General features: G+C 50.4%; 1 protein-coding gene across 5 annotated transcripts in view; it reads left to right on the top strand.

The window, feature by feature from the left end:
• Window positions 1-1,435: 1,435 nt before the first annotated feature.
• The window catches only part of LOC100395338 (protein unc-93 homolog A), a 31,949-nt gene continuing 17,742 nt past the window's right edge, over window positions 1,436-15,642 (top strand). Inside the window, exons 1-3 of one of the 5 annotated variants that reach the window (XM_078370849.1) lie at window positions 1,436-1,748; window positions 2,781-2,864; window positions 15,287-15,468. In XM_078370849.1, the coding sequence (XP_078226975.1) occupies window positions 1,629-1,748; window positions 2,781-2,864; window positions 15,287-15,468 (386 nt within the window). In that variant the 5' untranslated portion in view covers window positions 1,436-1,628. Of the gene's footprint in view, window positions 1,749-2,780; window positions 2,865-13,020; window positions 13,158-15,286; window positions 15,469-15,642 lie in introns of those variants that run through there. The other 4 variants (XM_078370847.1, XM_035297160.3, XM_078370848.1 and 1 more) reach the window with 4 other exon arrangements.

Raw genomic sequence — 15,642 nt, 5'->3', positions numbered from 1 at the left:
AAGATAAGGTGCCCACAGAGCAGCTGCCTGCGGAGACACCTGGCCTTCTTTCTAAGGTTGTCTGCTTAGGAACAAAAGGAAAGGCAGTTTCTTGCCTGACTCAGCTTCTGGCCTTAACTTTTCCCTTCGGCATAGTGAATGGGGTCCTGAGAGTTTATTTTTCTTTCACAGAAGGAATTTGATCCCTTCTGGTCTCTCACAGAAGAGGGTAGGATTTTCACCAAGTTCATTTGCAGAGGGTGTCCCTGCAGTGGCCCCAAGACAATGCCCCCGTGTTCTGCACACTGTTCCTGCCCCGTCCACAAGGACGGGCCTCGTGGCCGTATTGGTGGCCTCTGAACTCCTCCTACGCCTGGTGAATTAGCCTGGGGTGGGGGGACATACCACTCAAGCAAGCGCATCACAATCTGCCTCTTCCTTTCCTAAGAATTGTGCTTTGGAACTGTCAGGGAACTGAGGTACTTTTTCCTTCTGAATGAAATTAGGAGAAAAAATATGCTTCATTGTTAAGGAAATACAGAACTACCGAATCAGGTAAACTGATCAAGGTTGAAACCGGAAACGCCCATCAGCAAGTTTTTAAGCTGAACTTACTGTGTCCATAACAAAAAGGAGAACAAATTTATCTCTATCACAGCATTTAGAATCATCTTCAACACGAAACCCAACCCCTCCTTGTTTTCCTTAGCAAAATAAACAAGCAAATCAACCTATTCTTCAGAGGTACCTTCTGAAGCTGAAGTTACCGTGATTACCCAGCACGGTGTGCCACCAAGAGGACCCCAAAGAAGTTGTAGCAGGACCTGCCAAGGGAAACGGTCGTCTCTGACACTGAATATAGGAGGAAGGAGTTTATTCAGCCGGGAGCAAGGTGGCATAGTTGCCTAACAGCCAAGCTCCCCTAACAAAGGAAGGTTCCATCTTGACATAGGCTTATACTTTAGATGGTACTCGTGGAAGAATCTTAGGTTTATAGCTTAATATATGAAACGGGTCTCGGTTTACAGTCTTAGGAATTACATATGAAAAGGGTTTTGGAGGCCAAGCTCAGTGGCTCACGCCTATAATCTCAGCACTTTGGGAGGCCGAGGCGGGTGGATCACGAGGTCAAGAGATCAAGACCATCCTGGTCAACAAGGTGAACCGCATCTCTACTAAAAATACAAAAATTAGCTGAGCATGGTGGTGCACGCCTGTAGTCCCAGCTACTTGGGAGGCTGAGGCAGGAGAATTGCTTGAACCCAGAAGGCGGAGGTTGCGGTGAGCCGAGATTGCGCCATTGCACTCCAGCCTGGGTAACAACAGGGAAACTCTGTCTCAAAAACTAAGAAAAGGGTTTTGGTTTATAGTCTTAGAAATTACATATGAAAAGGATCTCAGTTTACAGTCTCAGGAATTACCTAAAAAAGGGCTTTGGTTTACAGTCTTAGGAAGGAAAAGAGGAAGTTTCCAGTCTTAGGAAAAGGGGAAGTTGATCTGAGATGCTGGGTCTCCCTCTTCAAAGTCATCCCACCAGGAGGAGCCCCAGGAGGTTCAGGGCACATCATTAGCAATTCCTCCTACTTCCAAGCTGCCTGTTTCTTCTGAGACCAGAAGGTCCTACATGCCCTCCCTGGCCAGGAGGGAGAATGGATGGGAGTGGAGGAAAAGATGAGGTGAATAATTCTGGCAGAGAAAAGGCAACCAGGAGCCCAGCACAGAGCGGGATTCTAATACTCACTCCCTGGCCTGAGGGGCCCCTCGGAAAGGTGAGCTTTAGATGCACATGGGGAGGAGAGTGTGTGTACGGGAGCTGGCAGCTCCACAAAACTCCCCCAAAATGTGTATCTTTTTCCAACATAGCCTGTGTGTGTTGAGAGAGGAGATTTAGGCTCTGTGACTAAACTCTGAGTGGATCAGGCACTGTCAAAAAGGCGACAGGTGGGCCTCGTGGACTGGGCCTCTAAATCTGCCAGGTGCTGATGTCCATAAGCCAAGCCAAGCCAGGCAGTGGGCTGTTCAGAAGCTGCGCCAGCCCGGCCAAGCGGCAGCAGTGCCCACATCTGCGGGTGGAGCTCAGCCCGTGTGGCTGACTCTCAGGCTCACCCTTTGGTTTTCCTTTCAGAGGAGATAAGGATTCTAGTTTCCCAATCAAAGAAAAGGGAAAGGCCGGGCGTGGTGGCTCACGCCCATAATCCCAGCACTTTGGGAGTCCAAGGTGGGTGGATCACGAGGTCAAGAGACCAAGACCATCCTGGTCAACATGGTGAAACCACGTCTCTACTAAAAATACAAAAAATTAGCTGGCCTGTAATCAATGGTGGCGCGTGCCTGTAGTCCCAGCTACTCGGGAGGCTGAGGCAGGAGAATTGCCTGAACCCAGGGGGCGGAGGTTGCGGTGAGCCGAGATCGCACCATTGCACCCCATCCTGGGTAACAAGAGGGAAACTCTGTCTCAAAAAAAAAAAAAGAGAAAAGGGAATAAAAAACTGCAAGTCATGGTGACATTAGATGACAGAATTCTTATTTCCTGAGAAAGTGGACTGAGATTTCATAGTCTTGCCTTAAGATTCATGTGGAAATACGTGTGTGATGTCAGAAATAAAACCCAAACAGACTAGCAGACTAATTTTTATTGTACCAGAGAGAGGCGTCATGCCAGAATCAGTCTTGGCAGGGTGGCTTGTCTTGGACTTATCTGAGATGGTAGATAAGTTTCAGACAGGGTGATGTGTAAATGGGGGATGCCTCAGCCCGTCAGCTGACCAGGAAACACTTTCAATGTATCTGTGTCATTCCAGGGTGTCCAGAGGTTCTACTCTCAGCTACTCAATGGTGAGACAGAGAGTGGAGGCCTGCAGGGTGTGGATCTGACCTCGTCACAGGTAAGCGAGAGGTCATCCCACACCTGATGGGGTCAAGAGAAAGTGTGCATAGGAGGCCCCGTCCAGTTCTGTGGGGGAGGCATAGGGGCCCCGCCCTGGTCTGTGGGGGAGGCATAGGGGCGCCGCCCTGGTCTGTGGGGGGCAGTGATTCTTTTGTGCTGATTCTTTCCTGGAACAGAAAAAGGTGGTGGGAGGTTTGGAAAAATAAGTTGGGGTGTTTTGCGACTTTTCATTGTTTTCTTGGAGTATGGGCTCAGGTTCACCTGAAAATGTTGACAAGTTCATTATTGTCAGTAAAAACACCAATGGATTTTGTAGCAAATGTTCAAGGAACAGTGGGGTTGACTATAGATTTTCTTGTGTCCCAAATATTAGGTGAAATGTGGATTCCATGTGTGATGAAAAAAGCTAAACTCTGTAAAATATTTGAAGGTATTTATTCTGAGCCAAGTGTGAGGAGCATGACCAGAACACAGGTTCTGAGAATGTGCCCCAGGTGATCAGGTTACAGCTTGGTTTTCTATGTTTTACGGAGACCGAAGACGCAGTCAATGCATGGAAGAAGTGCACTGGCTCAGTCCTCAGGGGCAAGAGAACAGGGGCTTCCAGGTCATAGGTGAATTCTAAAATTTTCCGATTAGTAATTGGTTGAAAGATTTATTATCTGCAGTCCATAGAAAGGAGTGTCTGTCATCCCATCACTTTGGGAGGCACAGGCGGGCAGATCACAAGGTTAGGAGTTTGAGACCAGCCTGGCCAACATGGTGAAATCCCGTCTCGACTAAAGATACAAAAAATTATCTGGGCATGGTGGTGGGCACCTGTAATCCCAGCTACTTTGGCGGTGGAGGCAGGAGAATTGCTTGAATCTGGGAGGCAGAGGTTGCAGTGAGCTGAGATAATGCCATTGCCCTACAGCCCGGGAGACAGGGCGAGACTTCATCACAAACAAACAAACAAAAAAATGGAAGAAGAAAAGCTAGGAGCATCTATGTTTAGATAAGCGGTTGTGAAGACCAAGGCTCTTATTATGTAGATGAAGTCCCATGGGTGGCTCCCTTAGAGACAATGAATAGCAAATGTGTCCTGTTCAGACCTTGAGAAAAATGCTAGACTCTGTGCTAATCACATTGGGCTCCTAGAAAAAGAGGAGAATTTTCTACAAAATGCAAAGTTTCCCTTCAAGAGACAGCTTTGCAGAGCCGTTTCAAAATGTGTCAGAGAAATGTTTTTTGGGGTAAAACAATTTGATTTCCCTCAAAGCTATCTGTCATGTGATGCAATGGTAGAGTGAGGTTGGAATGTGGTATCTTGTTTCTACAAAGAGTGTTTTGTCAGGTTTAAGATCTGCTTTCATGTTAATTCTGGCCTGTGGCTCCTGAATTCCAAAGCAAGGAGTGGATAGAGGCCCATCCATCTTGCCTTCCCATGGTGGCCTGAATTAGGTTGTTAGAATTCTAAGGAATCCCCTTGGCTGAGAAGAGGGGACCCTTCAGTCAGTTGGGGGTCTTACAATTTCACTTTTGGTTTACAGTTGTGTGAAAGTGAGTTGGGTAAGGTGGCAGGGAAAGAAGCGGGTGCAGGTCCATCTGCAAAGATGATTTCTGCGCTCCGCCTCCCTTTGAAACATGCGCACCCCCTCACTGCCCTGCATTGCCTGCCAGCTAGAATCACCTGTGGAACGCGCCAGGTTTGAGATAAACACACACCTTAATTTTCATCGTTTCATAGTTGGTCTGGTGAATAAAAGGTAATGGAGACCTTTCATCATGTTCAGAAAGAAATTATAAATACCCAGTGGTTAAAAGAGTATAGTCACAGGAAAGAATCTCTGAAAACCTGCATCAATAACAACTTAAAATGTGAAAAAGACAGTAACTTGTTGATGTTTCAAAGATGAATTGAGTCTTTCTGGTATGTGGGCACTTCAGTAAATGTTTTCGTAGCATCAAGGTCTCACAGCACATTAAATCTCCTCTGGAAAGGTTCACACTCAAGGTCAGGCAGAGCTTGTTTCGGCAGAGCCTATATGTTCTCCTAAAATTCTACTAAAATCCCACAAATACTTGCTGAATGCAAATGAAGTGCAAAAGCCAGGGCAAAATGCTCTCTGGCTCCTGCGCACTGCTGGGCCCGGGGCATTCTCGTAAAACAAGCCTTGGGCTGTCTCCAAAACACTAGGGATGGGGGAGATTTCACCAGAACCCTGTTCTAAGTAGAATTTTCCATGCTGCAGAAAAATTAGCACTTGAATAGAAATTCCTGGGCCGGGCGAGGTGGCTCACGCCTATAATCCCAGCACTTTGGGAGGCCCAGGCTGGTAGATCAGGAGGTCAAGAGATCGAGACCATCCTGGTCAATAAGGTGAAACACCATCTCTACTAAAAATACAAAAATTAGCTGGTCATGGTGGTGCGCTCCTGTAGTCCCAGCTATTCGGGAGGCTGAGGCAAGAGAATTGCTTGAACCCAGGAGGCGGAGGTTGGGGTGAGCTGAGATCGTGCCATTGCACTCCAGCCTGGGCAACAAGAGTGAAACTCCATCTCAAAAAAAAAAAAAAAGAAATTTCCTCAGCAAGGCAATTTACTTCCTTAGAAGGGCGCAGCTCACAGATGAAACAACAGGCAGCCCACACCTGGACAAGGAGGGGAAGGGGCACTTATGCCTGTTGGAGGTTGTCCTCCTGCTGTGCCATTCTCCTATTGGCTAGGGTTAGACCACCCCGTCTAGTCTAATTCCAATTAGCTATTTTAAAGGGAGCAGGGGTAGAGCTGGAGTGGCGGGAAGGACAGTTACGGGCAGGTCAGGGAAGAAGTCAAAGGCGGTGACCGGAGCAGGTGACCGGGATGAGTCAGGATGCAGCAGGGACCGGGGAACAGAGGTGAACTACTGATTAGAACTGGTGGAAACGTTTACTGAAACTACAAGGAAGTTAAACTTTAGAGAATTAAAGAATAACAGAGCTGCACGTACTGCCGTACTGATTCATTGAAGAGAAACCTGAGGTTCACTATATCTAAAAACCCGATGGATACGGGAGCACTTACAGGCCCTCCACTGCAGCATGGACTCTTTCTTCTATGTATTTACGTTTTAAACTTTATGTGACATTTTCCTTCACAGACCACAAGGATGACCATTGTGTGAGCTTCTCGGTATTGTCTGGCTCAGTGTGAATTAATAGCTGATGAGCAAATAAGTCAAGATACTCAGCTCCTAAAAAACTACCACACCTGGTGAAGGCGGTGGGGAAAGTGTTTAGCATCAGCTTCATAACACCCGGGCTGGGGAGCGGTGGCGGACAGAGGAGAGGACTAGAAAGAGAAGGCCAGGCACACCCTTCCTCTCCGCTAAGCCCTTTTCATTAGATTCTCCACACAGAGCTCATGTTGCCCAGTTGAGTAGTTACCGACGATGGCTTCTGGGCCACTGGAATGGCTTCTGGGCCACTGGAATGGCTTCTGGGCCACTGGAAATACAGCATTCAATATCATATCATTAAGTGAACACACTGGGTAAGAAAGACACAGGAAACTGGGGATTCCTTGGAAAAGCAGTTTTACCTATAGTGCTCACACACAGCCCAGTTTCCCGAGAAGGGCCCTTGTCACGTGTCCGGGGTGCAGACCCACAGCCTGGGACTCTGAGGGCAGTTGACACAGGTGGCCGTGTGGACAAATTGTGGCTTTTTGAGAACACTGGGGGATCTTACTACAGGGGGATCTTGCCTTGGGAACCCTGGACACAGTGCGCACAGCCCACCAACCCCAGACCCCTGGAGGTCCATGCTGTAAACACGGAACTCTTACTCTCCTTACGAGTCATAATCCTCCCAGTTCTCAAAACACATCATTTCTCCTTGGCTGAGCCAGTGTGAACCTCCCATTTCTTCCCACACCGTCTGAGCCTTCAGGCCCTGCCAGGTGGCCCCATTGCCGAGAGGCAGGACTGAGTGGTCACGTAGGTGTGTGGTTACCTGCCAGAGGGAGGGTGGCTGGCCATCTGGGACACAGTATCCAGGTACACTTTCTGCCATGCAGGCTGGACCTGAGTGACGGTGTTTAGGCCAAGGGGAGGGCCCCTGGCTGGTTGTTGTCACGTCTTCCCGTGTCTAATGTGCAGAATTCGGAAACTACTTGCTGAAGGCAGGATTGCCATGTACACAGCTGTCCACCAGGGTTCATCCCAGAGCCCAGCCCCACTGCCTGCTTCTTTCCAGCCCATTAGAAACCGGTCAGGACAAAAGGAGTTGCCCGGCCGGGGTGGGGAGGGGCGGGGAACGCGAGTCAGGACCTAAATGATGGGTGACGAGCCGGGACTCACACTGCAGTGCCCACATATGCCTTGATGGCTGCCTGCCTCGGCCTGTGGGGCTGGCAGGGATGAGAGTCAGCCTTGGTCGCAAGGCCAGGGCTGGGTGGTAGAATCGGCTTCCCTGCAGCTGTGCTGTCCCGGACGGCAGCGCCTGGTGCCTAAGCTCCCATTCACAGTTTCTTTATAGACCACAGGAGTGAAGGTTCTGGAGGGCGTCATGGGGAAGCAGCTCAACCATAAGAACAGGCAGGCCAGAGGGCAGGTGGGGCTTAGCTTACCTTGTTGAGTTCTACCTATGACAATTCCTTTATAAAAGTATAGTTTTCTTTTAAAATTGTATTCTTCTTAAATGAGGTGTTCTTATTAAAAATGCAGAAATAGTATATAGGTGCATGAAATAAAAGAGTAAACAGGCCCCTTTCCTCCCACCAATTCTATTGTCCAGAGAAGGGTTTGATCTCTCTCTCCATACACACACACACACACACACACACACACACACACACAACACATTTTGCATATATGCCTGCCATATACATGTGTCTATATTTATATATATTCACATAAATTCATATTCACATAGAGACATGTGTATACAGACATACATATATATACAAAATGTGTATATGCATTTTTATTCAACAGTAAGCAATGGTTTTCAGCGCTTGTCTTTACAAGGTGTTCTCCCTTCATGGTATCGGGCAACTTTCCAGTCTGTCTTTCTAGAGCTTTCCAGCAAAACCTTTGCACAGACAGTGGAGAGTTTCCAGCAGGCGCAGCTGAGAGCCCCGCACTGCACACCAGGCCTTGTCGCCCGCTGGGAGGGAAACAGCGCGGCACGGTGGCTGCTCAAGGGACCACTGAAAAGAGGAGGCCATCGCACCGTAGCTGGAAGCAAACGGGGAGGATGCCTGGGTCTGGCCCGCGGACACCCGCTGACATCTTAGCAGCCACGTGCTGCGAGAGCCGCTGGAAGGAAGGGGCTGCGAACAGGTCGCATCCACCCAGCACGGCGTTATCCCGCCTGCGGACAGAGTTCACATCGTATGGATGGGTGTGGTCGTGGGAGCAGAGGCACAAATTACCTTTGGAGATCGTGGACATAATGTACCATCCCGGTATCTGTGTCTGTACGGACAAAAATCATCCATAGAGAAAATGCTGGAAAATCCAGCATGCTCAGCACTTTGTGCCCCTCGTCCAGGCCCAGGAGACCAGGAGGTCCTCGGCCTCCGCTGTCCAATCACAGACCAGATTCCCTGGCTGTCCAATCACAGCCGTGCTTGCCCTCAGCGGTCCAATCACAGCCGTGCTTGCCCTCAGGGGTCCAATCACCGCCGTGCTTGCCCTCAGGGGTCCAATCACAGCCCGGCTTCCTGGGCTCTCTCTGCACTCATCTGGGTCTTTTCCACCCAAGGTGCCACCTGCTTCGGGCTGCGGGGCTCGCGGGGCTGCAGACCCGGTGATGCCTGGGTCCAGCCGAGCTGCTCTCCCCGCAGGCGGGCGCTGCTCTGCCACCCGTGTGGAGATGGGGTGTGGATAGCGTGTGCACCATCCCACACTCCGCGTCATCCCACCTGCTCTGACTTGGAATCACACGTCTCTGCGTGGGAATTTGTTTGTGTTCTCTATTTTGTTTAGTTGTTCTCTGTGTGTTTCCTCCACTAGAACTAGGTTTCTATGAGAATGGGGACTCCCGGCCATTTTTATCCACGTGGTACCCCAGTTTCTTAGGAAGGATGCCTGGCTCAGGGTAGCTCAACAAATAGTGTGGATGTGGGTGCTGTATCCCAAGCTGCAAGGGCTCATGGGAAAGGAAGAGGACCTATGTGCTTGGAAAACAAGCATGCGCGTGTGCATGTGTGTGTATGCATGTGTGCATGTGTGTATGCATGTGTGCATGTGTGTGTATGCACGTGTGCATGTGTGTGTATGCATGTGTGTGTGCACGCAGCATGCACACGAGTGTGTTCTGAACCAAGGCCTCTATGATCCCCCTGACTGTGACTTTGGGACAGGCCAGATTCTCTGCTCCCAGGCTCACCTAGCGTTGCTGCCCTGACAGGGAGAGCGGGAGGCGGTGATCAGTCACAGAGCTGCCGCTCTCCTTCACTCTGGTGCAAAATGAGGGTGTCTTAGCCCAATCAGATGCTGTTGGTCAGGGGGCCCTGCAGACCCTCGATGGTCTTGGCTGGGTAGTCAGGCCACTCCAATGCTCCAGGTGGAAACGTGGGCTGAGAGAAAGACCCAGAATCCCAGGACATCACCCACAGCTTCAACCACGCTGTGGAGGCTGGGAGAATTCACAATGGTGTGAGGATGGGAGTCTCTCCAGCCAGGCTCGCCACGCAGTGGGTCTCTGCCCTCTCTGATAAGTAATGGAAATAGCTAAGGGTCTGGGCTGAGGGCCTGACACAGCCACCTTGCCCGAAAGCTTTTTCTCTGATTCGGTCTCTGGGTTCGCCTTGGCCGAGGAAGAAACTGGAGTCCAGAATGCCCCAGCAGCTCAGGAGGAGGCCTGTCTAGCCAGGGGAGGGTGGAGTTGTCAGCCCGTACCGAGGTTTTAGATGCTTTGGAACACTGGCCAAGAGACACTGTCTCAAGCCGTGGTTGTGCTACTACAGATTGTTCTTCCTTTAAACACACACACACACACTGCATGAGTTCATTTACTTCCCAAATGTGGAATTCCCTAAAGTAGCCAATCATCTGTTCTACTCCCTTTAGATACATAGATACATTCTTCATCTTCATGCTGGTAAAGAAACATGCTACATTCAAATCGATGTGGTGTTGCTTTTATTAACAGATTTCAGATGTAAATGTCAAGAAAATTGATATTAATTTCTTACATGAGTACGTTCCTCGAAAAAGCAAACCATTGATTAGACTTCCCTCCATAGATTAATGTTTAGCTTCTTGGCAGGAGGTTTGCTGATTTAAACCGTGATTCTCCAGCAGGAAGAACCCGTGGAGCCTGCGTGAACTCAGCGGTGGCAGAACAGTGCCATCTAGTGGCTGCCAGAGTCACGGTTGTCCAGAGCAGGCGCGCTGAGCTGTACCACCCAGGGTAGCTGTCATTTTAACTTGCAATGAATGACCCCCAGATTCCAGCACAACTACAGAATCACGTCTTTCCTCAAGCTGATGGAGCCCAGCTGCTAATTCTAAGGCGTGGAATGGTTATAGACCTTTCGAGTCCGTTTCACGCACATGTCTCCAGCCTTTGGGAGGTCAGCCCTGGCCCAGGTCACGGCTCCAGTACACACAAGGCTCAGGACGCCCAAACCAGCTGTGACAGCAGAGCCAGCTCTGGGTTTCTAGAGATTGCATTCTCTTCCCTCAGGCAGCCCCATTCTGTGGGAACGTGTGGGCTGTGGAAAGGCAGCCTCAGGGGTCGGGTAAGATAAGATCGTCCCTTTGCTTATGATGAGACTGCTGGGCGACCACGTCTAAGACCTGCCCTGGTCACAGGAACACTGGCGGGGCCTGGGGATCATCTCCTCTGAGGAGCACTTGATTCTGCTGCAGAGAAAAGGCAGAGAGTGAAATATACTGTTCTCTCTTTTTTTTGAAAATCCCTTTTAACATAGATAAGGGGAAACAGCCGGGAGGAAAAGAAAGAAAAAGGAGACTAACTGAAGCCATGGTTTCAGAAAGTCAATCCCAGAAGGAGCAGGGCTGCTGGAGGGACAGGGAGGGAGTGGCTGGGAAGGGTGGAAACAGACTGGGTTTATTTGTGCACAAAGGGAAGCTCCTCAGGAGACACAGGCTGTGGAGGGGGATGCAGAGCAGCTTCTAGAAACAGTCCCCAGAGCCAGAGCGTGAGTCCTAGAGGAAGGGGCTGGTGAGTGTAAGGAACCAAGGGAGAAAGACCAGCAGACAGTGCAATGAAACATCACGAACTTCTTCTAATATCAAAATAGAGGTCGTTTGTGGGAACTACAGACAGGCCGGAATTGAAGTAAATGAAAGTGTTGCCAAAACGTAAAAGTGAGGTCAAAGTCGATTCATTGATGAAAGTCCAGGTAATCCTTATTTATTTATTTATTTTTGAGGCGGAGTTTCGCTCTTGTTACCCAGGCTGGAGTGCAATGGTGCGATCTCGGCTCACGGCAACCTCCCCCTCCTGGGTTCAGGCAATTCTCCTGCCTCAGCCTCCTGAGTAGCTGGGATTACAGGCACGTGCCACCATGCCCAGCTAATTTTTTGTATTTTTAGTAGAGACGGGGTTTCACCATGTTGACCAGGATGGTCTCGATCTCTTGACTTCGTGATCCACCCGCCTCAGCCTCCCAAAGTGCTGGGATTATAGGCGTGAGCCACCGCGCCCAGCCAATCCTAACTTCTTTACATATTATTCCAACTTGTATTTTCTCTGAAAGTCAAAATATCATCTTAGTCAATTAACAATTATTGGCGATAACATTTATTGGTGAAGTTGAACTACGCATCTTGAAGGTGACATTTATACTGTATATCAGGTGCTGCTCTACAGGCTTTCAAAATTATCCGAGTCTTGAACTTCTGCAAGCCTGATTTTTAAAGAGAAAAAAGGTTCGATGAGTCAGTGACACACCTGAGATCACCTAGCTTAGAAATTACAGGATTAGGACGTGAACCCTTGGAGCCCATCTGTTTCCATGCTCAGAATCCCTTTGCTAGACTGTGCTACTCTTATGTAACCATGATTATCCATGTTTGGTCAATATAAGAAGCTATTTTTTTTTAATAAAACTTTACTTTTAACCAGAATATGTTAAGTGACAGGACAAGAGCTTTACCCATTTATCCTTGACCATCATCTTCCAATGGTGTGACAAGCTTCCCTGAGCAGTGTTGCCAGCACATGAGATTCACCTGCAAGATTTGCCTTTAGATCTAAACTAGGCAGGAAGGGCTGACTTCACAGAACTTTGGAAACAATCTGAAAACATCAAGTTTTTCTTCCAATTGAATAAAAAAGGGATTTTTCTTGCTTGTGGGCTATGTTCGGGGTAAGCTGTTTAAAGCTCTGGACTTGCCCTGTCTAATACGATAGTCTTTAGCCACATGTGGCTATTTAAAACTTAATTGTAATGAACTAAAAGGAGGTGAAGTTATGAGCTCAGTTTATCAGTTGCACTTGCCACATTTCGGAGACTCAATGGTCCCATGTGGTGAGTGGCTGCCATACTGGACAATACTGCCCCAGACCAAAATACTCAACCACTTCACTTTCCTGAAGCTCAGTCTCCTGTATTATAAGGGGCTAAGACTGCTAATGTCCTTATCATAGCACGGTGGCTGGTGACATGAGAAAATGCGTGAATCCTTCGCAGGTGGTAAAGGACTGTACTTACAGACGTGTGTTGTCTTTGTTAATTGCCGGACGCCGGTCTTTGCAATACTAAGACTTTGGCCCCAGGATCTTGGAAGCTGAACTATGCGTCTTGAAGTTAACATGCATGCTTTGTTCCTTAAGACTGAAGTCCACATTCTGCACCGGTGACCATTTCTGACAGTTTCTCTTACTGTGGAACGTTCCATTCCATACACATATAAAAAGCGAAATGTGTGACTTTACCATCTGGACCACGTCTATTAGAATTTAATAGGAAAAAGTACAGTGACCTAGAAGCTGGTAAGAGTCATGATCTTTCGCCCCGTAGAAAATGGATTTTGTGGATCCCAGGGAAGGTGAATGAGTAGTGTCCTCCCGTGTGCTTCACGGGGTCAGTGATAACCAAGGTCAGTAGCTGGTGACTGGCTTAATGACTACCACACCCTGGCTCAGATGAAAGAGAGAATGGGACTGACCGGTGCTGACTGCCTTTCCTATACCTCAACTGGTTCCTTGTAGGGAGCTAGAATTTCTGTGTCCACTGATCATTGGCGTTTCCATCCAGCACAATGGAGAGAAGTCTGAGGAACGTCCTCGTGGTTTCCTTCGGGTTCCTGTTTCTCTTCACAGCCTATGGAGGTCTGCAGAGCCTGCAGGTACGTGCTTCCGTCATCCTGGCACCTGAACTTCTGAACACTTTTAGCCTCCAAGAATCCCCGTGCTCACAGACGATAATGAATTGGAATGTCAAAAAATCTGATTGCTCCAGTGTTTCTTTTTCACTCCGCACCAAATCCTCTAAAACACCCAGTGGTTCTCAGATGAGTCCTACAGTGTGCAGTTCCCACTCACGTCAGAATAGGCTTCCACAGCAGCGAGGCATGCCTTGCTCTTGGACAAGGACAGCGGGGGTCTTGGGATCGTGGTTTGTTGGGACAGTCTTTGCCTTTGCGTGGTCAAAAGGAGACACAGGAAAAGTCATTGTGAATTCCGTGGTTCCATGCCCTTGGCTTTGCGTTTAGCGATCAGGCTTACAGGGGCTAAAATGGCAGCCATTGGTGACTCTCCAAGTCAAGTAGAAGGGAACTCGCTCTCGTTTCTTGTCGTGATGCTTCATTATTTTGGGTCCTTGCTTTGCCCAGAGCTCTGTGTTGTTGTCACAGAATGTTCTTGTGTGTGACACGCCTGTTGTATTGTTGGGTTGTACTGAGCCCATGTTGAATGTGGCAGGTGCGTGCTTTCTAGAAGGAGGGCGTCACAAGGACAGGGACTGGTCAGTAGCACTTTCTCTTTAGAAAGCTCGCCTGCTGCAGAAGGAGACCCTGCTGTCTTACGGGCACCACAGCCCCTGGGCTCAGATTCCTAGGAAGCAGTTCCGGTGGATGTGCTGTGGCTCAGCTGCTGTCTGGAATTGGCCTCTGGACTTGGAAGCCGGAGGAAGAGGGCAGGAGGTTCCTGGGTGTGCCCAGGTGTTCCTCCTCTCAGGCTGTGACAGCAGGACCCAAGGCTGCTGGCAAATGTGGCAGAAAACCCTTTGCCTCTGTAGCCCCAGCTCGGGGGTGCCTGTTGGGGAATGACTCGCGGTGCTCTCTGGACGAGCTCCACGGCTGCCAGCAGCTGCATGGGGAAGAGACACGCCCCACGCCCTGTCGGCACTTCCCACTCCTCCGGGGCTGTGGGCAGTGGGAGCTGCTGTGGTGTAACGTGAGCCCTATTACCTCAAAACACTGGAGATGCAGCAGAGCCAGACCTCTCTCTCTGCAGGGTTCCCCGGCCGGGGAACAGTTCCCCGACTCCTTTTCCCCCTGGGTCCCAGCCCCACCCATATTGTCAGCAGCTGACCCTGAGCATGTGGACGTGCTTTAATCCTCTAACGGGACAGCTATCTCTGCTCCTCAGGACCAGTGTGAGCAACACAGACTGTGCAGCTAGAAGTGACTGGGGAATGGCTGCATCTCACCACGCGGAGGTGCCGTCCTCTCTCCATCAACCCAAAGGCCCTTCACCGAAGGGCCGAGGACACTCACTTGTGGCACCTCCCCTGCAGCCGCCACCTCCTCTCAGCCTTCCTGGCTGCAGGCCTGCAAGTTCTCATTCAGCTCTCAACTTGAGGTCACCGCCTTCTCCCCACCCTGCCCAGGAGCTGAGGTCTGGGTGGGGTGCCCAGCAATCCCGGTGTTGGGGACACCCTCGTGGCAGCTCATGCCTGCCTGTGTCTTCACCAGTGGTGGTGGCCGGCGGGTTCCAGGACACAAGGGCCCCGTCCCTGGTCCATCCTAGAACCTCAGGCAGTGACGGGCACGCAGAGGTGGGTGATGGGTATTTGGCAAAGAAAGAAGTCACTCATGTGCACTCACCTGCTTCACATCCTTGGGGCCTTCCCGCGGGCTGAGGACCCCTTCCCGTCCCCAGGAGGGTGCAAACTCCTCCAGAGGAGCTCTGGCGGCGTCTCCAGCCCCGTCTGCCACCCCGTCTTGTTCTCAGTCAACACGGGCGGACGTCCACAGAGGCATGAGCGCCTCTCACAGCCCCCCAGCCCAACACAAGCCTTGCAGGGGCACCCACACTTCCCTCCCTGATGTTTGGATGCCCTGACTGCTGTATTCCAAATTCACATGCACTGTCCTCCCTCCAGCTGCAGAGGCGGCTTGCAGGGCAGCAGGCCTGTGGCTGGTGGTTCCTGGAACTGTGGCGGCGTCCAGCCCACGGGACGCTGAGGACCTGATGGGGCCTCATCCTGCTGTGCCCATCCCGTGCTCTGACAGGGCTGGCTTTGTTCCCACAGAGCAGTCTGTACAGCGAGGAGGGCCTGGGTGTGACGGCGCTCAGCACCCTCTATGGAGGCATGCTCCTGTCCTCCATGTTCCTGCCACCGCTCCTCATCCAGAGGCTGGGCTGCAAGGGGACCATCCTCCTCTCCATGTGTGGCTACGTGGCCTTCTCCGTGGGCAACTTCTTCGCTAGCTGGTATGCAGCTCCCCAACCCCGGCCCCACCCTGGCTTCTCCCCACACTAGAAAGGCTCCCTTGGCACACAGCTTGCATTTGTGCCTAATTACCGTCCACTGCAGGCATTTTAAAGTGAACTCTGCTGCCCCCTCCCGTGCCTCACTTTGGTGACAGAGGGTGCTGGGCTTCCTTC

This window comes from Callithrix jacchus, chromosome 4 (genome assembly GCF_049354715.1).
Source record: "Callithrix jacchus isolate 240 chromosome 4, calJac240_pri, whole genome shotgun sequence".
Taxonomy (NCBI): Eukaryota; Metazoa; Chordata; class Mammalia; order Primates; family Cebidae; genus Callithrix; species Callithrix jacchus.
The sequence above is the reverse complement of the archived record's forward strand: the minus strand, read 5'-3'. Positions and strand labels throughout refer to the sequence as shown.